General features: G+C 39.7%; 1 protein-coding gene across 1 annotated transcript in view; it reads right to left on the bottom strand.

The window, feature by feature from the left end:
- Nucleotides 1-23290, bottom strand: part of LOC148000171 (amphiphysin-like) — a 143308-nt gene that overhangs the window by 26607 nt on the left and 93411 nt on the right. The window contains exons 12-18 of the mRNA XM_087591861.1: nt 15070-15186; nt 12403-12426; nt 10580-10603; nt 9873-10367; nt 8139-8171; nt 7460-7504; nt 3634-3756 (exon numbers count right to left, since the gene is read on the bottom strand). Of these exons, the coding sequence (XP_087447987.1) occupies nt 3634-3756; nt 7460-7504; nt 8139-8171; nt 9873-10367; nt 10580-10603; nt 12403-12426; nt 15070-15186 (861 nt within the window). The remainder of the gene's footprint in view (nt 1-3633; nt 3757-7459; nt 7505-8138; nt 8172-9872; nt 10368-10579; nt 10604-12402; nt 12427-15069; nt 15187-23290) is intronic.

A 23290-nucleotide genomic window follows, 5' to 3' on the forward strand; every position in this document is an offset into this window, starting at 1 on the left:
CAGAGAAGAATGACCGATCCTAAACTGTCCTGGGAAAGACCTTGTTACTTTCACTGCTATTGTAGCAGCCATTACTGCTGCAGCCATTGTGTCTGCAGTGTCTAGAGTTACCCTCCCCCAATCTATTGTTAGACAAGCACAGTGGGTGAACTTTCTGGAGTAGTTGCTAACAATTGGGAATTCTAAATTTTACTATAGGAGTGGCTTGACTATGGCCCTTGGTGGTAGCAGCTGAGGAGAACCAGATGAGGTGCCCACTACTTATCAGGAGTGGCTCTGTTTGGTACAGCCCTATGCTGTGGCTTAGTGTTCATGCTATGGTTGGTTTGCAAACTCAGATCTCAACAGAAACATGACAAGGTCGTTGTCACTCAAGCACTTGTGGCCATTGAACAAGGGGCCTCCCCTGGAACTTGGTTATCTATGCTCAGGAATTAGTCGGCATCTGAGTTCTCTGCTCTTGCACCCCATGGATTTGTGGGTCCATTGCACTGGGATGAGAGAGACTCAATGATTCTTTGATCAGCCCTTCTACATCGCTGAGGTTTCCTCATTGCACATGATAGGGTGATCATGATTTCCCCACTAACTCATTTTCTGGCTGGCCTCTTTTGTAGAGTTCGCCCTAGGTCGTTTAGCAGTTACTGTCACACAGCACTGCGGTATCCCGAGACGGGCAACTTTCCTCATGCACAGACCAATTTAAGACACGGGGCCCGGTAACGGTAGGGTTACCCTACGACGGATAAGGCTGTGACATTAGAGGAACGACCTAAGACAGGAGCCACAGCAGATGGACATAACTGCATAGGCCTAGACCAGCCTCATTCAAGTAAAACAAAAAGGGGGAGATGTGGAAAGCCATGATAACATTCGCCATTAAAAGATGGCGCTGGCTTCCGCTGTGCCCCAGGTGGAAAGCCGTGATAACATTCGCCATTACAAGATGGCGCTGGTTTCCGCTGCGCAAGCCCAACTTCCTTTCAGGAAACCAGCTGTGTGCACATGTGCAAGAGTGTGTTCGCGCCAAGTCTTTGCCCACCCCGGGGCGTGCCAATGAGATCATGGGTAAGCGACCAATCAGGCATGGACACGCCACATTAGGGTGTATATAAGCAGCACCATTCTGGGGCTCGCTCTCTTCCTCTTTACGATGCAATAAACGCTTTTCTGTAGAAGGATCCTGGTGTCCTCGCGTCGTTTTTGCTGGCAAGATGTTGGGCGCATGACACACTGACATTCTTAGGCGCCATTTTCAACTCTCTATACGTTTATGAGCATTTTGCTATCCATGAGCTTGCTTACTGTTGGTATTTATTGCTTTTTGCGTGGGCACAGCCATACCAACCAGAAATGGCCAAAGCCGTAAAGCTAGCACAGCGGTTGGAGACAGTTTCAGCAAATCTGAGGCAAATGCTGCAATCGCTGTCAACTCTCGCTTTTAAATTTTGGTCTCTGAATGTTGTATTTTTGAGGAATTTCTGCATTATGATTCTTTTTATGTCTCTTCCTAAGAAAACCATGACTGAGTCCTTTTAGAAAAGTCGTAAACTTACTATCTCTTCTGCATTTAGGGAAATAACTTTATCTGGTCCTATTTGGAAGTAGTCCTTATGCCCTGCAGATTGTGATAAGCACAGATGAGGCTATGATTCTAGGAATCTTCTCAGGGTATCTGCCCCCAAGCAACTGGAACAGTATAATCGGGACAGGATAAACAGAGATACTTGACAAACTCTCACTGGCCAGGAGAATTGGCAACAGATTCATGACTGACTTTTATAATATGCTTACAGCTCTCTGAAGATGTGGTTTAAAGATAGGGGATCTTACAGGGTACACACCTGGAGTAATAGAACTCAGTAAATAAGACAGATTAACTAAAACAACGCAGATGATGTAACAATATAGTAAAAAAGTTAGGTACTAGGATTTGCTAATTCATAAAAAGACCAATTCAGATCTTTTCAGTTTGTCTGGGGTGTTTTAAAACTTCAAATACTGCCAGCCTAAAAAGCAAACTGTATATAATGAATGTTTGCTTTAGTGGATGCATTCTTTAGATTCATTGAATTGGAGTTATAAAGACAACAATAAAAATAAAATCTGTTCTATTCGTATTTTCTAATTGTGACTAAACTTGTAACCATGAGTATGTAATGAAAAAACAAACACATGTCCAGAGACAAAATGATGTAATCGTTACTTCTTAGATAATTATTAGTCTATCTTTGTTCTCTGACATCTGTATAAATAAAGAAGCCGATTGCTCTAAGACCCCCGTGACCACTAAACCTGACTCAATCCTTATCTCCTCTCACTGCTCAACACAGCTGCAGACACCCTGCAGGTCTTCCTCTTGGCTGTGTGCATCATGGTAAAAGCAAGTATCTGAGAAGTTGGGTGGATCTCTAACCCAGGACAAAAGGTATCCTTAAGGTCCCTTATAGTTGCAAAGCCTGTATAGACTGGATTCATAAATATTTATAGATTCACAGGTCTAAAATATGTACCATTGGTTCAATATTGGGCCATCACCAACTTATGAAAGTAAAACCATATATGGCAGGCAAGCATAGAAGACAAGATAGTAACCATGGACATCCATATGGTTTTGAGTTATGCAGTCCCTCCCCCCAACTTTTAATAATATACACTGCAGCCTAGTTGCATCACCTGCACCAAAAAGTCAGAACCCCCTTAAACTCCCATATGCAGCTGGTTACATGTGTTTCCATTTCTGAACAATGGTATAAGTTCCCCCACCCCCTGGTAACAAATTATACAGCTGCTACTCAAGCAGCTAAACCACACCTAGTTAGGTATGAAGACTCAAAGTGCCAGTCTGGCTGGAACTAGTTTTTGTTGCATATGTAGTAAGACAAAAATGTCCTCTATTAGGGGCCATCTTATGCCTATGGACAGTTTGCCATGCGTATGACTAGGTCAGATGTATTATGGAAGAGGACATGCATAGCAGAGAGATGATGACATAACCTAATCAATACGCTTGAAGGCTGCTCCAACTATGCCCCCCAGTAGCCAGCCATCCTCTTGGGCTCTTCCCAAGCACAATGGGGAAGCATAATGGGGACCCTTGGGTATATTCCCTCATGTGCCCTTCTATCCGTCTTCTCAGTGTATCTCTCTTTAATCTAAACTATTACTTTGCTGCAAACTAATTTATCTTGTTTCTTTTGTAGGTCTGTATGAGACCTCATTTTCTATTGTTTTTGATAAGAGGCCAAGGACTTGGAAACACTCTGTCCAGACATAACTTCCACTAGCACATAGGCATGAACAACAAAGTTATTTCAGGCTATATGATCCCTAATTACAGGGATTTCCCACTGTCTCAGGTGGAACACGGAAATAGGTCTGATTCTCTCCACTGACAAAAGAAGTGCATCAGAACAATCAAGGTAGTTTTGAAGAGACACAGCAGTGGCTCCTTAGCAGTTTCCCTAGCATACATTTGATTCTTTGGTATAGTCTCAAAAATAATAATGATCATGATGTCAGGGAAATGTTCAGGTCAGCTAAAGCCTGGATAGGCAGTGATACAAAGGATCATCGGAGAAGCTTTTAGGAAGCAGCAGAGTGAATAGAGGGGGAAGGGGATAGTGCTCTCACCGCTGCCTCCTCCTTTGGCTCCTCCATCTCTAGCCCAAGGTCCAGCCCAGCAGTAGGTGCAGCAGCAGTGGTGGGAGGCTCCTCTGCCTGGGGCTCTGTAGGTAGAGCCTGCTCAGTTTCAGCCTTGAGTTATTTGGGGGTAAGGAGAAAAGAAGACTCAACATATGAATAGGTGACACTGCAAAACTCTGGACAATCCAGAATCCCATCATCACTCAGAACAGGCAGCCAGCTCCACTAAATCTATTCTAGAAAAATGAATTCTCTCATCTAGTGTCATGGGCCCTTACAGAACTGAAGAGTCATGGAGTGGAATTGTGTTGAGTTTCTTCTGAACATGCTCCAGAGCAGTTTCCTTCAAAGCTGGACCTACCACTACATTCACCTGTGACAGTTTGTCTTCATGCCACTGTGCATTATATGAGAGAACCTGAAATGACTCTTCTGTTGTATGGAGAGAGAGAAGGAGAGAGGGGGAAGGGGGAGGAAGGGAGGGAAGGAGGGGAGGGAGGGAAGGAGAGAGGAGGAGGGAGGGAGGGAGGAAAGGAGAAGGGGGACAGAGACAGAAGAGAGAGAAGAGAGAAGAGAGACAGAAGAGAGAGAGAAGAGAGAGGAGAGAGAAGAGAGACAGAAGAGAGAGAGAAGAGAGAGAGAAGAGAGAAGAGAAGAGAGAGAGGAGAGAGAGGAGAGAGAGGAGAGAGAGAAAGAGAGAGAGAGAGAGAGAGAGAGAGAGAGAGAGAGAGAGAGAATATCAAAGAGAATATCTCTAGAAGGTCCAACATTTGCCAGGTGAAAGGAGAAAGAGTCTATAGATCACATAGTTCTGTGATCCTTTGGTGTATAAATATGTACATGCACCAAATATATCTTTCTAGTTGGGAGAGCAGGCTCAGCAACCTGGCTACTTTGTAAATTGCAGAATGTTTGAATTTTTGATTCACTCCCTTTTTTTTTACTTCCATCAAGAAACTGTAGCAATCAACTGAGTGCTTGAAGAATTATAAGGCAGCTTTCTCCATGGTTTTAATTAGACTTTATACTGTGGGGGCAAAATAAGATGCTGTTGTTCCCATGAGACTACTATATATAGCCAGCCTACAATACCCCTTATACACTGAATCAGGTCTCTAGTATCTCTTAGTTCAAAACCTTCTGCTTTTCCTATATACTTAATTAATGCAGTATATAATGAATTTTTACATAAAAGCAGTGGGGACATTGTTTTAAAGCTGATGAGAAGTCAAGAGAAGATTTTATGTACAACTCATATAAAATATCAAAAACATTGTGCATTTTAACAATGCAAAGATAACTGAAAATGCAGAACAATGTTTGGATCATTGCCTTGGATTTCTATAAATCTGGAGAAAGTCTGGATCTATATTTAAATAAGAACAATGAGGATGGTTTTAGACATGAGTCTAAATGTATCTATCTGTTAAAATCAAAAAGTGCACCTACAGCATGGAGTGAACAGACATAGGATTGGAATTTTCTCACCAGCACACATGTTCACTGAGTTCTAACAACTGTAACTGGGACTTAAGTCCTAGAGAAAAGTGCAGCTTACTAGTAATGAGCAAGTATGAAACACTGTATAACGCCCACTACTGAAACGAGTCTTATGGGCCTGTCTTTTATTCCTTCTGAGATATGAAAATACAAATATTTTCTTACGATATACCAATGAAGTTCAATGTTTAAGCAACACCTTATGGGAAAATCTGGAGTCCTATTATGTGAATTGGGCTCTGCTTCCACTGTTTCTGTTGTTGTGCCTATAAGGTATCTGCCTTGACAGATGTTAGTGGACCTATAACATGCTATGTCTACTTGTGGGCTCTAGAAAATGATTCTTTCTTCAGAATGAAAATTTGTCAGAATAAAGTCGACTGTGTGGTCTTGGATTACATATTCTGAAAACCCTCAGTGCTGTGACTAAGCCATGTCAGTAAAGAGGCAGAGAAGAAGGGCTGGGAGAGTTGAGAGTCTATTCATCAGCCAGCATGGGACTTGCCTTCTAGGACTGCCTTTTCAAGCTTAGCAAGGCTATTCAGTACAAACTCAGAGGATTGGTGACAGCTAAGGAACAAGATCTGAAGACTTAAAACAGTTTCAACTGGTACATAGTGATGTTCTGTGGGTCATGAGACATGGACCAGGAGATATGAGCTGAATGCCAGCTTCAATCCCTTTTGTCCAGCTAGTCAATGAGTCCAATATTGTGGCTTCTGCTATTCTTGACATGCTACACGATATCAACATACTGGTAGTTATAGTTTTCAGTTCAAGTGCATGGTGATTGCCTACGACCTTGTAGCAAGAACCTTAGTTACAAGTGCAATGCTGGGCAGGACAAGTTGTGATCCTCAGCAGAGAAGTATGAGGTTTGCTCAGGAGAATATGTGTAGAGAGGACTAGAGGGAAAGCACGGAAGTTCACATGACCAACACAACTAACAGAACCTGTAGAGATTCTCAAGGCACTAAAAGGTCATGGTTCTGAGCTTAGACTTTCTATGCTGAGGTAGTGCTATGCGTTTAAGCATGACCATTAGTTTTTCTTCTCTTCCTGAATTTCAGAGTTTTCCATAACTGTTCACAACTGATAATTTTTAAAAAAGAAACCTCACCATCCAAGTTTTATCATCAAGGCTGAGAATAACCAATATGAGAATGGGCATAATAAGCTTCTCTGGTTTTGTTATTAATACCATACCCTTAAAATAAGACTGAGATTCTGTTCTACATTGGGTGTACAAAAACATGATAACACATTGACAAGGTATCAGAATACTGCAAAAATTAATGTTTAGACAAGAATTTCAGAATTTCTTATTCAAATGTAAACACGTATCTTATGGGGAAACACCAATCCAACGCCTGTTTCATGCCATAGGATAGGTGCACTTTTTGATTTTAAGAAGGAGATACAGTTAGACTCATGTCTAAAGCCACCCTCATTGTTCTTATTTAAATAAAGATCGAGACTTTCCCCAGATTTCTAGAAATCCAAGGCAACGATCCAAACACTGTTCTGCATTTTCAGTTATCTTTGCATTTTTAAAATATGCAATATTTTCAATGTTTTTATATGAATTATGTATCAACCTCCTCTTGGCTCTTCTTCAACTTCAAAAGTCCTTCATAGCACAAACTCAGCTGGCCAGAGAAGAGCAATGCTAACAACCTCTTCAACCCTCAGCAAGTGCAAGCCCTCTCTCCTGCAGCAGGGTAAGCACACAGTGACATCTCTCAAGGTCTCTTCAATCAGCTTGATTAGGAAGCTGCTGAAAGGCTTCCCATGGGAATTGTCATTCCCACCTCCCAAGAATCTCCTCTAGTCTCCAGAGTAACTCTTTCCTACTCATGCCACAATGTTAGTCTCTTCATTAGCTGGCCTATAAATGCTTCTCTTTAGAACTTATAAAATGAAGAGATGAGATGAGAAATTAGTAGCTCTAAGCTCAAGGAAAAAGGCAATATGTTAGTCAAAACAAATTCTTGAGACAAATTCATTTTTAATCCTTTAGCTTAAGTTATAGCCACATAGAAACCTGTGACTTTGATCGGTTCATTGTGTTCCACTGAGGGTCATAAGTATCACAAGAAGCTGGTTCCTGTTGGTGTCACTGTGCCAGAAATAAACAAGCTCATAGTCAGATTCTACAAATATGTTCTCATTTTTCTGAAAAAAGGGGAAGCTGTAAAAATCACATTATGTATATTAAAGTTCCAGACAGGCTAGTGTAGCCAACTAATTTTCAACTGTACCATGATAACAACTGTCCCCAAATATGGTCACATCAATTTTCCAAGCTACCTACCATATTCTGATCTGTCTGCATCGTGAATAATGAAGTATCCTGGGGCTGAAAAGGGAAAGAAAATGGGCCATTTCAAAAAGCCATATAAACTCGTAACCACCAGTTGTATCAACAAATACATTTTAACGTTTTTGAAAGTTCCCTTTCAAATTATTAAAACAATACCAAGTAAGTGTTAACATGAGTTATTCTAAACATAAATCTACACTAGCAGAATGCTCCAGGAAACACCGCTGTCCTGGACAGAGCCTGAGTGTGGTTTGTGATCTTCAGATGCCTTTTTCCCCCTGGAGAATCACCAAACCTATCACTGTATGTGATGTGACTCACCTGGACATTCTAGAAGGAGCGCTTAAAAATCATCAGCTCTGAGAAACTTATCTCCTTTTTTTCCCAACAGCTGAGTATCTTATGGATCGGAGTCACTTCTAAGAACTAGTGGAACAACTGGCATAGCACTATGGAGCACTTAATGTGCTGGGTCTGGGTTAAGTGCACTGACACACAGCTCATTTCATCACAACAATGTTATTTCCATTACTCAACTTGTAAGTATGTAGGTCCAATTTTGTGCTGATGCTCTTAATCATTTTGCTGGATTGATGACATAAAATCCACACAGAAAAGACGTACAACACTCTCTGCTGGGAGCTCTTATAAGAAAACAGAATCTCCTTACCTGGGTAAAATCATTAAACGAACCTCCAGAAGCCTAAAAGAAATGGAAACCAGGTGTGACTTTTTTCAACAATTCCACAAGATGAGTGAATATTCATTAGACAAGCAGGAAAGAAACTACTACCACACACCAATTTAAAAATAATACAACAGGCTGCTTTGTTCGAAAGTGCTCAGGAGCTACAAAGAACCATGCTGCATTATTATAAATAGGCTGACAAAAAAAAAAAAAAAAAGAAGAAGAAGGCAAAGATGGACACGCTTCAGTGTTCACCAACCCTGACCTTCTAAATGATGACAAGGTGATTCTAGCAAAAACCATGGGGGTTGATCTCTCTTTTGGGTCACTGATACGAATCACTGTGATAAACATCAACCAAGAGTCGAGAGCTTTAGTGAGACTGGGTAAAGCATTTCATGTGTTTTTACTGAGCAGAGCCACATTAGTGATAATCTCTGTTGCTCATAGATTAGCACATTTTGGTGTCTGAAACAAAAATGAAAATAAAAGGGGGGTGGAGGGAGACAGAGAGAGGGTGGGGGAGGGAGAGAGAAAGACAGACTCAGGAAGCGGGACGGCAAAAAGGACTCCACTATTTCCCAGCACAATCAATATTTAGATTTTTTTTTGTCAACCTGTTTGTGTTTGGTTTACATAGGTTTCAAGAGGTTCATATGTCAAGGAGATCAATGATGGAAATGAAGTTGGTGAGAGACATAAGGAAAAGCAGAGCCCAAGGACGTCTGGCTAGTCTAAGCTACATTCTAGGGTATGTACCTCATCTTTATCAGCCTCTATTTCTTGGTACAACAATCCATATCTCTGGTTAGCAATTTCATCTTCAGATAAATCTGAGTTGTTGATGTCATTGTCTCGGGAACTATCAGGACTCTCCACGCTAGTGTTCCAGGATGCTCCCTGACCCAATGGACTAGTTGTCTCCTGGCTTTGGTCCAAGCTGCTATCACTGGTATGTTTCCCACATATATCAGCTGGTAAGTTCTCCTCCAGTCCTTTCTCATTTCCTACCAAATGTTCCCAGCATCTATGTAAACCTTCTATATCTCTGATATGCCAGTGGCTATTAGATTCCTGCCATTTGGCAAATGTGCTTGTGTGGCCATCTGGAATATCAGAGCCTTCCACTATATCTACACTATTGATTCCTGACTCCAAGTCTGACTGCCAGACTTGACCTGGCTCTGTTCCCTTAGAATCTGTCCTTTCAGTTCTCGGAAATTTAATGAAATGACTAAAATTTCTGGTCATTTCTTTTTTAGTTAAATCCCATTCCCCAGTGCAGGAATCTTTAACAATAGACACGGGGTCAGTCTGCATAGGCAGGTTACTGATCCCTGTGTGATTGGCAGGTGTAGCTCCAGAGTCTTCTACCTTTTTATGATTAATTATTACTTGAGTCTTATCAGATAACTCTTGGATTCTGTCATCAAATTTATCTGTCACATGTACTCTTCCCATGTCCTTTTCTAATAGATAACCTTCCTCAAAGTCATTTTCATAGCTTTTTAGTTTTTCTTTACATATCATCTTTAGACCGTCCCAACTTTCTACTTCACTACTTTCAAGTGTCTCCTCCCCTTGCTCTGCTAGGTTTTTGAGATCATTTAGTGTTGTATTTCCTAGACTGTCACATACTTTCTCCTCAAATCCCTCAGGACCTTCTATTGCCTTGATATCAATACCTCCAGTGTCTACCCTTTGGTATGCCTCCGCACATCCCCACATAAGATCTTCTACCTTCTGTTTCTGTTTTATTTCTCCATCTGATATTTTAGCTTCTTCATGACCTTCCTTGAGCAGGTCAACTTTTCCGATGGCTGGTATCTCTGAGTCAAGTAAAGCATATGGCTGATCCGTCTCCATGCACGTAGGAATAGTAACTCCAGCCCCGGGAACAGGTTCCGAGGACAGCTGCTCATTTCTAGCTGGAGGGGAATCCTCACCCTGACCAGCTAGAGTAGAACAGTCAGCAGAAGAAAGCATTCCAGTGGATAATCTCATGTCTCGCTCTGCTTCAGAGAGACATGCAATGTCTTCTCGAGACTCACTTGGCGTCATCTCCTGCCTGACACTGTCTGTCCTAGCATGAGGGCCCCAAGTAAATGCACCTATATCAGTTTCATATCTTTGAATCTCTTCAGCCAAACCACTGTTAGGAGTTTCCTCCATGATGAGGTTACACATAGAAAGACTTTTTGAAGAGTCAGTCTTTAAATAAAGGGGAGAAAAATGAAACAGACCATGAGATATTTGATGAGAAACATACAGCTCTTCAGTAGTGTAGTACCAGTTAAATAAAAGCAGAAAGTCAAGTCTAGGACTAGCAATGTCATGGGAGAAAAGTCATTCAACAAAAAAGACTACACGTACAATGATATTAAATATCCTTAAAATAAAGAATGTTATGAAAATTAACTTACCGGTTGTACCAAATCAGTGCTTGTCTGTAAGGTGGGAAGTAGAGGAAAGAATAAAAAATGAAAAGACACATCAGGCAATGTTGAAGTCTCACACTATCTAGTGACCGCATTCTTTAGAGTGCTGTGGCTTTTACTGTCCAGGAATTACATTTTACAACTCATTTTGTGATAGGAATGGTTTGTTCTGAAAATTATGTAATGCTTCCTGTGGAAGAGGCACAAATGAGCCCATGTCATTTTCCACTATCAATGAGGATGTGCCATGGCTAGCTCACGATTTCTGCCTTAGGAAACCAAGAAATGAACATGCTTATCCAAATGAGTATGTGAATCTGAGAACACCAGGATGCTATCAAACACAGAGGTCAAGAAATGACTCCATGCTGCATGTTCTATAAGAATATCAGAGCGAAATCTCCCCAAACTCATTCTTCACTAGGCTCTATCTTTGAGGAATATTCTGGATGGAGAATGAATTTGTAAAAATGACATTGATGAGCTTGAATATTCTCTTGTCAGTCTGCCCTCAACCAAGAAGCTGATTTCTGCCCACAAGAAAAGTACTGTGTAAAGTAGATCGGACTACGAATCATGGACAGTATTCCCAGAAAGCTAATATTTCATGCATTTTTGTTAGAATTACTATTCCTAGGAAGTCTGGCCTCTATAGCATTGAAAAGGTCCTTCTAGAAGGTATCTTTGCCCTTATCTCAGTACTTTTAGAGAGGTAAAAACGTGCTATAGTTATAATTAAAGTATAATATTCAGGGATAACTAAGATTAATATTGTTTCCATAATCAGTAATAAAAGTAACACAAAGTTGAGGTTAGAATTCTAATTCCCTGAGTATCAACCCATCCTCATCTTTTTATAAATACACAAATAAAACTAATCAAGTGTAAATTACGAATTCAGTGTAAAAATGTCTTAGTCATGTATAGCTTCAACCAAAACTGTTAGTTTTGCTTTTGATCTGTTTCAAGGATCCTAAAACGTGAAATATAAACTCTAGGGAAGTTTTTAAAGACTTAGACCCTGCCCCAAGGAATGCTGGGCTTTCCATGGGTGTCATCAGTCTCCTAATTTTGCAATGCAGATGAATACCACCAAGCTCTACTCATCTCTCTCTCTCTCCCAGATCTAAATTCTGAAAATATTCAACCTTGCACATCAGGTCAGCTTTATAAAGTAACGCCATAATCATAGCTACCATTTGTTTATACATACTATATACTAGGATAAATGCCAGGCACCTACTTCACTAAATCCTTAAACAACCCTCTGAAGTATATGTCATTACCTTTATTTTATAGATGTGAAAAGCTGAGTCTTAGAGAATTTTAGAAATTGATCAAATTTACAAGATTATAAGTATTAGTGCTTAAACTCAAGTCCACAGCTACCTAGCTCAAATTATATATGTTTCTACCAAAAATTAATTAAATATAATGATATTAAAGTTCCCATTACCTTTCATTTTTTGATCCATACTCTGTGTTTTGATGCAGTTTAAGAGTACCATATGCATGCATGCCTTCCACTATGACAGCTCTTTAGGTCTTCAATCCCCACGGGAATACACAAAGAGCACAATGCCATTGTCTTGATCACTATTAGTTCAGCAATGTGGGACACTGACATACATTTCTCTATTACGTTTTTCAGATTTGGGAAATGTTCCAAACTTTCAGGTATTTTTTCTAGGGGAATACATTATCATTAAATAGATGGGTTTTCTTTTTCCTCACAGGTGAAAAAATATATTAAAGTTTCCAAATTTTTATAGATTAAAATATGTGGAACTAGTTCTCAGATGCCTTACCGTCCATAAGTCCCAGGGCAATGTCTGAAAGCAAACAAAAAGAAACACTCTAAGTGAAAGTCCACACAGTTAGTGGTAAACAAAAAGAGGCTAGGGATAACAGCACTCTTCCCTGGCTCCACTCTTGCTTATAGAAACACCCCACTTCTGTTACCAATTTTGGTGGACACTTGTCACATGTGGCTATTGGGAACTTGAAATGTACTAGTCTAATACATTCAAAACTTAAATTTGATATAGTTTTACTTAATTTGAGTTTAGCCACATGTAGATGCTGTGATAACTGCAGGAATCTAGCCAATCTGCCTTTGGCTCTTGAGAAAAGCTGGCTGGGTCCTGAATGTGCTGTATGATGAGTGTGTTATCCAAATACACATGCCATCAAAGTAAGAATATTTTCTAGCACTAGGATCATCATATCATTGAGAAAATACAGACCTCAATCGTTAACTAATGTGCTTGCCTCTCTCTACTACCTCAAAAGCATGTATTATGACTACTTTGATAGCAAATAGAGCCTTTAAAATGCCATTCTCCAATATGCTGGATTAGAGAACACGCAAATTAATTGGCAGTCATGAACATTAATAGGTACCCATCAAAGTCTATTAACAACATGCCTGACATGAACTTACTGATATTTTAATTACAAGGCTCGCTGATCTATGGAGGACTTTGGATGGTTAGAGCAGCTTGCCCTGAGGGTGAGGACAGTGAGAGAGCCTTCCTTTCTCCCCAACACTGAGAGTTACTGCTAAAGCCACATTGCCTCAGTGACTCATTCACCCACTTGTTTTGATTCAGTAAAGGTAAACAGAAGACTAGGAAGACATTTATTTCAAATGAGTTTCTAGAGGCTACCGCTGTCTTCTACAGATGCTGTCTCATAGAAAGCCAGGTCCTGTGGTGCTGACTGATATTCCTTACTCTCTCTGGCCTTCTAACTTCATCTCTATGTAGCTTAGATATCTGTTTGCTTATCACCAATCGAAGAACAGGGAAGATAGGACAGAACGGCTCCTTTAAAAAGCACACATATTTGTATCTTCAGATGCCTCGGTGTCTGAAATGCATTTTCTGTGTTTTTGACTATCCTAATGGTCTCTCTATAGCCTCTTGCTAAGAAGAGATAGTGAAAAACAAGTATAATATAATACAAGTCTCTGTGTGGTGCAGACAGCAGCAACACTTTCTCCAACGGAGGACGCAATGCTAACACTGGATTCAACTCTCCTTGGGAAAAGGAAAGGCTCTGCATGCTTGTGTGGACGCTGCAGAGATCATGAGATAAGCTGGTCCCTGGCACCTAGAATATCAGCTGACAAATGGGACCCAGTGGTAGGTAAAGGAGGTAGCTTTGAGAAGGAAGGGAAAGGGCATCTCCGAACCCAACAGACTCATGTAGTCTCCTTCAACCTGCCTTCCTCCTTAGAAAATGGACCGGTCTGTTAGGGCCACCAGAAAGCCAGAATTGCTTCCTCCTTGGCAGGGTCACAGGGACACATAGCCTGTCCTAATTGTGGTTTGTGTACATTCTGAATCTCCAAGGAGAGTTTAGAGACAGCCTACTAAGAGATCCTCTTTATTTACAAAGCACCAATAACGTTAGTTACATTTGATAATTAAATTAGTATTTCTCCCATTTACAAAGAGCAGACCTTCAGAAGGCACATCACCCTAGCAAAGCACAGACTAGCAAGAAAACTGTCTGCACAGAGCAGTGTGCACTCCTCAGGAGTCAGCTATAATGATTCACATCATCAGGACTAGAAATTCAAGTCAGTTCTTAATACCCAGTTGAATTTTAGTTCTAATTTGCACTATATTCTATAGCCTTGGATTTTCTCAAAGTTAAGTGTGAGTGCACCTCCTGCCCCCATACCTAATGTCAACAGTACTGATTTGTGTTTTGTTCTGAGGCTCTGTAACCGAGGGTCGCTGACTTTTTGTCCTCCTCCTACATCTCCCTGAGTAATGAGTGGGATTTCAGGTACATACCACCACATTTCATTCCTCAATATTGTGTTGATTTTCTTCCACTTAAGCAACAATTATATACTAACCACACCAAAAGCCTCATCCCTACATGCTCGGGTGTACACACCCAAGGCAGGCATCCTAACAGATCCTAAGGAGAATCTTATTACAGTGGTTACCAGAACGGGGAGAGAGTGAGGGAGAGATGAGCAAGAGTAAGCACAAGAAGCAAGGCACTCCACATCCACCTGTGGTCAGCACCAGAGCATTGCTCTGCAGGGGGACACTAGTATAGCTTCAAGCTCAGAACCATCCAGACTGCAAGTACATTTCTGTGGGGCGTGGTCTGGCAGTTATCCAAATAAACCTTGACCTCTAAAACATGAGGAAATGAGTAGGAAACTTGAAACTAAAAGAACTGTTTAGGGAAGCTGTAAGGCGTGTTATCAGAAGCCACACTCTTTGAGTGCCAGTGAGACACTGATAACCACTCCGAAAGACATGGTTCTGAGGGAAACAGCTCTGTGACAAGAGAAAGGTAATGGCAAGGAGAAGAGTAAAATATTTCCTACAAATAGGAAATATTTGTCAACCAAACAGAAAAGCAGAAAGGCACAGAGATCTCCTGTTAACTAACTACGCACACTCATTAATGTTTATCATCCCTAAACACCTGAGCTCACTCTATACCTGAGACATGGGTGAGTGGGTCGCTGCAGCAGAACCTGCTGGGGTCACATCAGGTTTGAAAGGGTCAAAGTCCAAATCCAGCAAAGTCTCCTCCTTCTTCACCTCCAGGACTTCATTCTGTTAAAACAGATGAATGGAATTTGTGGAAAGAGCCAGGTAGAATGTCTCACCGAGATGCCCAAGCCATGTCAGCTCTTCATCCAACGCAGTGATAGAGTCTAGCCACACATAACTCATGGCCCTGGATGACATCCCATCATTTCCCATTGAGGGGGAGTATTGGAATGCCACACAGATAAAAAGATTCTCCCTTTTAATTAGAAAATTAAACAGATTAAAAAATTCCACATGACTACAAAAGTAACAAAAAAAAAGATACTAAGATTTAAACTCAGTAGCATAACCATTGCTGCAGTGTATGTCTATGATGCTAAAACCTAGGAAGGAACTGATGCATGCTGCTGCCCACCTCATGTCCATCCCTCATCCTCCCGATGGTCTCTGTGAGTGCACTGAATAGGAAATGTGATCCAAATGCACTTGTATGTGAATACCTGGTCCCTACCTCCTGGCACTTTCTTTTTTGAAGATTACAGAAATTTTATGTAGAAGTGTTGCAAGGAAATTTTGATATTGCATAGTCTACTCCCTTCCTATCCTCTCACTTCTTCCTCACTGTGGACTCAATGTGACCAGACACCTTGTATTCCTGCTACCATTCCATCCATATCATGATGAATTGACCCTCAAACAACAAACTGAAATGCATTCTGAAGTCAAGGTGCTTTTCGTCAGGAATTATGACTCAATTTCTTGATTGAATTATTATATTATTCATTCCACCACTCTGTGTTTGTGTGTGTGTGTGTGTGTGTGTGTGTGTGTGTGTGTGCATGCACACGTTTGTGTAGAATAGTAAAAGGGGAGAAAACAGAGAGTTCTGAGCCAGTCAGTATTTGCTACAACATGACCCCTCCAACCTTTACTTGTAAAGCAGGTAAGCAACTATGACAGGATGGAAGTCTATTACGATACTGTAAGGCTGTGTTCAACATTGACATCTGTGCACCAGTCATAATGGGAAACAGGGAAACAGCATGGATTGAAGTTGGTTTAACCTGAGCTCAAGCTACAAAGTAAAGGTCAGAGCTGAGACAAGGTCTCCATAAATTATACCACAGTGACAGGAATGAAGGCAGTAACACACATCCAAATAACATGTTTTTGATATTTGGTATGTTTCATTTTTAAACATTTGGTCATGTAGAAATCGAAAGTTTATATCAATGGGTAGTGCACTATATAAAATTGAAGTGTTTGAAGAAAGATTTTGAAGGGCAGAAAATTTTTTTATTACTGGTCAAAGAAACAAACTTCAGAATCTAGAAAGGTGAGAACAGCTGAGAAGGTGCGGAAGGCAATACTTAAACATTCCACATTCGTTGTGTAGGAAAGCAGCATATCTATCAGGCTGTGGTCTCGCTTTTCAAGTGAATAATGCATTCTTATAATCCAGGTTCAAACTTTATATTTACTAGGTTATTTTTAATATTTAGAGATAGATTTTTATTGTATTGGTGTACACTATCTTTAAATGGAAGCATTTTCCATCAGACAAACTTAAAAATGTATTTTACTTCACTATGTGTCCCTGTGGCTATGTTTTTTCATGATGTATTTTCATTGTTTGGAGTGAAGGTTTTCATAATAATTTTTTCAGTCAATCATGCTTTGACCATGTTTACTCCAAACATATTCTATCATTCCCTCCTAGTACGGTTTCTTTTGCTAGACAATTTTTCTCCCATAATTTTATATAATATTGCCACTACTGCTTCTCCTTGTGTCATATATATGCATATATATGCTCCAATATTAGTCTTTAGCTTTCTATTTTTCAGCACAATTATTTCTCATAATAGGTTTTAAATTACATATACATTGCTCTCTCCAAAACACTTGTTTTTTAAAACTTTAAATCTTAATATCATAATTATGTTCTCTGTAAAGAGGGGGCATGTACCTGGAAGGGGAAAGTGGTAGGAGGCGTCAGGGAAGAGTTGAAGACGGAATGTAGATGGGTATCATCAGAATATGTTATATAAATGTGTGGAAAGGAATATAAAATATATACTTTACAATCTAACAGTGCCCCATGTAGAATTTGGGAAACTGTTTGCCTACAAAAGTATCACGTTTCCAACATAGCCGTTTATTAGAAAAAAAGAGGTAACACAAAGCAAATTCTTTGCTTTCATTGGATGCAAACTTGTTATTCAGACCTCAAAGCCAATATAATGGGAGAGTTAGACAACACCAGGAAAACAGCTCTTATCCATTGTACTGGTGGGTTCTTAGCTGTATACACAAGTCAAAACTTAGTAGTATGTTCATTTTAAATATGCACCTTAAATATGTGCATTTTAAATATGTGTGTATGTTAACACACAGTATATTGACCAATGAAGAACCACCGTAGCAAGAGTTATCTAGCATGACACAGCCTTACAATGCAATCATCCTGTTGTTTACCACGATAGGATCAAGTAAAACTGACATGAGATCATCGTTTTATATTTGTAGTAAAATATTCAATTAAAAAATTTAAATTTTCAAAACCATATTTTGTTTCACTATTTAAAGAGAATACTATGTATTATACAATGGCTAAAATATTGCATCTTGGAAATGGAATTATACTTCCTAATTTTTATCTTGTACTTTGTTTAATTTTACATTCTTTTTGTGTTAATTATATATCATTTTCAGCATGTAAAGCCTTCAAAGTAATATGAGGTAGCGCATATTGGAATTTACAGCTACAGCAACAGTACATTTAGATACAAAACATGTACTTCAAAACTAGACCTCATAACTTCATATGTGTACATACACAGTGTTGAATTATAACAGTATTTTAATGAGACAGATCAGTGAAGGGATTGGTATTACTTCTAGAGATTGTTTTCCCTCTTTGTTCTTTCAACACATTTTAAGGATGTTTATTATATCTCAAGTATTTGCATGCTTCTAGAACTCTTTCATGAGCCAGAGGATGTCAAATGGGAAGCTTAAGGGACAGAAGATAAAGCTTCTAGGAGCAATGCCAATTAGGAACAATTTTTTATGAATATAAATAGCAAAAACAAGAAAATAGTTGATAATTTCTAACAATGAGCAAAGTTGTAGCATTTCATCAATACATATGAGGAAGTTGTGGCTGGAGAAATGTAATTTAAGACTGGAAACATGTGAGGAGTATGTTGCAGATGGACTGTAGTTAACCTGAACACTGACATTAACTACAGTACACTGACAGGATTTAAATATTCACAATCTCATAATGGAGCAATTTACTCAAAAATAATGTTGTCAAGTGCTTTCCCCACAACATTTATTATAGAAAGATTTTAAAGAGTAGCATAACTCTGGCCCCTTTTATCTATAAACTGACTGACCATCTTCCTCCTATTTTAACATTTGCTACACTTGGAAGCCTGCAGTGTCCTGGCAAGACAGCACACAATAAGCCCAACATTCTACACAACAGATTCCCTAGTTATTTTGTTTTTGTTTCCTTGGAAGCCAGTTGAACAGAGTCATTCTGAGCTCGGCATCATGGCACTGAGGCAAGGTCTTCAACATGCTATGACTAAGTATGAAAGTCAACAGGGATAGAGAAGGCAAGGAAGATGGATGATGGCTGCTTTGCTTAGAATGAGCTTTTGTGATGACCAGTGGATTGACAACCTAAACTGATTGTCTGATGAGGTCTTCCTATGGGAAGGCGACTGCTGAGTAAATTGCTCCCTATGACTAATATGACCTTTAACTGATATAATCCCATGAAGATTAATATCAGAACATCACTGACATGTCCATTTCAAGAAAGTAAACATTGTGTATGGGAAGCAAAACAAACAAACAAACAATAAACAAAATAAAACAAAAAACTTGCTCTGGGCCAAGAATCCAGAAGAAAGTCTCTGGTGACAGAGAAGGATGGATTTGAAATTATGTTCTCAAGGTAAATTAGAAAGCACTTTAATCCATTTTCTGAAGATAAATGAGGGGGAGAGGGCTAGAATCCTATATGGGTGTACCTAGATATTGTGTGTATCTATGTGATTGCTTTATTTTTGTTATGAAGTATTAAGATCTTACTACATGCATGGAATGGTTTCCCAGGGATATATAATTTAAATCTTCATTTCTTAAAATATATCACCGAACCTACTTATCAAGAACAAGGTCTGGAACCATTAGAGAAGGTAGCTTATGGAAAGATAAATTGGGGCTTTTTGTTGTAGCACTTCTTAGAACCTTGAGCATGCTAGCATGAGCTATTACAAAGAGAAACTCGATAGAGATACTCTTCTCATATGACCCCCTCCACCTGAATGCCTATTTTCACAGCATGAGATTAGTGTATTTTAGGAATGCACATTGTCATTCTGTTGAAAATAGCCACAGATACTTGTGTAATATTGTCATGACACAAATATGGAGGTAACCCACCACTTTTTAAAAGCTGGACTTAAGGCACACTCCTCGAGATGAAAACCACCCTAATACTCCTAAAGTGCCTAAGTACCTGAGGCTAGATAGTTCGTGGGCCCTACGGGACAAACACACTACTATTATTCAGTTAAAAGAAAACAATTAAATGCCTCTTAATGACATATCTGGTAAACCCATAGATAAGTGTCTCACTCAACTCTCATCAGAGATGCTTTTCCTGTGGTGATTACAACTAACACAGACCCACAAATGGGCAATGAACAGAGAATAAGGGACTTTGGCCCACTCAAGACACAGAATGTCATTATTTAACCCCTCCTCATTGCTCAGGCATCTAACTATGAGAAAGAGAAGGTAAAAGATTGAAAAAGCCAGAAGTTGTCATAGATGGTCACAAGGAAGCAGTATGTTCTAGACACCACAGAACATATATATATGTGAACTCACAGACACTGTGACAGTATACACAGGATGATTTAAAGCACTTAAATCACTGGGAGAAGGGAGATGCAAAAATCACCTCTAATACAGAAGCTATCTATAATTGATGCCTGCTGGGAAAGAGAAAATGAGTTTTCTCTAATGGAGTGTCACTGGCTGTATCAATAACTCTATTGGAAGGCCTATGCTCACAAGTAGTTGGGCAACACAAAACAGACTCCATGTTTTGTGTTTGTGTGCAGGGGTGAGCAGGGGCATTTTTTGTCTTACTATTTGTTGTTTGTTTTGACTTTTGTTGATGTGTGCTACATGCTACCAGAGGAGAATGTAACTACCAATCCACGCAGCTGTGAACCCTGAAATCGATAGTAACAACTGCTTATCAAGACATGGCCACTGCCACTATAGTAGTATGAATATCATGGGCATAAAGAATCCCTTTTTGATTGGATTTAAGGCAAGTTAAAAACCCATTCCTGGTACCATTGTTGGGCTAAGAGCCTGAGGACGAACGGTCAGAGAGGCAACAGGAAAGCTACTACTATTATTCTCCTAAATGGATGTAGATTACACCAAGTCCTGGTGACATCATTATGTCTACAAACTGAGGCATCTCTCAGCTTTCATCAGACAAACATCTGTACATAGCATTTAACATAGGAGACTCACAACTAGCCAAAGTATACAGAATTAGAAATTAGCTGTGTAATGCTCAACTCTAATAGGCCATCTATATCACAACCTCCTTTTTCCAATGGGGATCATTGTGGAAGAGGTGAACAGACAGATTATATGAGCCAGTGGTGGTAGGAGACTACGAGGAAACTGTTTTCTGGACACAACTGGGCAGTTTCACATATGAACTGACAGTAGTTTAGACAACATACATAAAACCTGTAGGAGTCCAAGCCAGACAAGATACGAACATGGAAGGGAGGGTGTGTGTACAAAGTCACACACATTACTTGAGGCGCTGACTGTAACTGAGCTTCAGTTTTGCAGAGAGTATTGGTTTTCTTTATTGATATGATATTTGGTAGATTAATCACACTTTAGTGGAAGGATACACACCTAAGAATATATGGACAGTACAAATTGAGTCTAATTAGGGAAGAGGAGGAGGAGGAGGAGGAGGAGGAGGAGGAGGAGGAGGAGGAGGAGGAGGAGGGGAGAACACGAAGGACAAACAGAATGAGAAGTTGTCGTCAGTGTCAATGACTTAGGTAGATAGTGAAGGGTGTGGATCTTGGAGGAATTAGGTAAAGGTGAATATTATCAAAATATATAGTATTAAATTCTCAAAGAATTAATCAAATATTAAAACACAGTAAAGGATTTGTGCACAGGATTATAAGTTCTTGGGAGAAAATATTTGGAAAAAATGAACTTGTCTTTTAGCAGTTTTATTTTTGTGAACAAAACTTTGGGAAAACAGGAAAAGTATTTTCACATGCCATGCATGGTGTGCCTGTGAGCATGAAAAAGCATTCCCACAGAAAATTCTGGGCTATATCTAATTAAAGTTTGGCCATTAGAGGGCTCTGCAAGCTTAGTGGATTTCTGTTTTCAGTTCCAGGGACACAACAGTGAAAGCATTGCTGCGAGGTGATTTTTCCATCAGACAGGTTAGATTTTGCTTCTTACATTTGCAGCATCTGGCCAGGATTAACACAAAAGTGTTTTTCTTTCTCATTAAGTGCATTATAAAAATAGCTACTGTGGCCATAAATGATCTTCTAAGTGTAGGATGACTCACTTAGCAAAAATCCAAGGCAACCTGGAAAGGATCATTCTGCAGTAATGTAGGGGGAACCTTTCAGATAATTCTCAGTTTTCCAGTTTTCTGGAAATAGTAATAGTTTAACTATTACTATCTCATTTCTCATCAAGAATTGGTATCTTTCCTCTCTTAACCATTTATCTTTGCACTGCCCAAAACATTATTATTCTGATTTTATAATCCATTAGCTTATGCCTTAATATACAGTCTGTTCAATGCATCTAATATTATAAGCACCTAACACACATGTCCAAAAATTTTATATGAAACATTTGAAATCAGACTCTTTTAAGCGGGACAGTTATAAATGGGCCATCATTACACAGCCTTGGACTGGCTGGACATCTCTACAAACAGAAGCTGTTAATTCGTTGTGACAGCCAGTTCACCATCACTGATCTGAACCATGTAGACTTCCAACTGTTCAAAGTAGTAGTTCTCAGAATTAGGTTCCAAGACTAAGGACTGCTGGAGATACATTAAGTGACATAAAATCTTGCAGCTGCAGAAGAACAAGCAACTGAGGAAATTGTTAAAGGACTGCAGAGAAGACAGGTTCTGCCTATTTTAAATAAAACTAGATTTTTCTCCACTCAAAACCCCAAAATGACAAACCAAAATATAAATCCCATTTCACTTCTCTGCACATCTTAGTGTGAAACCAGGAACCATTTGGTGAATTAGAAGCATTGGATTTCACACTCTGTGATCCAGTTATTGGAGGCATGGTACTTCTCAGGTAAAAACACAAAACACAACACAACACACACACACACACACACACACACACACACAAACACACACGCACGCACGCACCCCAAATGAACAAGACCAGAATTCCTCTTCTTTCTCTCCTTAAAATTAAAAGAAAGCAGATTAAATGACAAAGAACATCTCTGGTGGGTACTAATTTCAAATTCAGCTGACAGACTAACAAACATGGCACATAATCCATCAGTTACGCCCCAGTAGAGCGGTTCCATGAGATCCTACAGAAATGGTACATAACTCAGGTAGCAGCTCTACCTGTAAACTATGAGGTTTCTACCTTGTTCCCTTCCTCTAGCCAACTGTTTTCTGTCTCTAGCATTCAACAGTAGTAGGGTGAGTTAAGGCTCCCAGAAGTACTTACAGACTCTCCTGGCATCTGTAATTTTCAAAAGTACCTTGATTCTCCCTCTCCCCACCATGAGGGTCCTTGTAACTGAGCCAGAAAACTTGAAATAAAAACACTTAAAAAGAAAGAACACTTCTGGACCTCATCTTTACTTCGGAACTACTCTGTGTGCCACTTAAGTAGTCTCATCTCCTAGGCAGGGTGTCCTCAGCTAAGTACACAGGCTTCTAGAGGTCTAAAGTTCCCACTTAGGATTAACTGAGAGGATGCTATTGGTGGACACAGGTTAAAGCAACTGAACAAGGACAAGCCATCCTAAAATATCCTCAGTGCAAATGTTAATGTAGAAATAAAACTAGGAA

Source organism: Rattus norvegicus, chromosome 17 (genome assembly GCF_021556685.1).
Source record: "Rattus norvegicus strain SHRSP/BbbUtx chromosome 17, alternate assembly SHRSP_T2T, whole genome shotgun sequence".
NCBI lineage: Eukaryota > Metazoa > Chordata > Mammalia > Rodentia > Muridae > Rattus > Rattus norvegicus.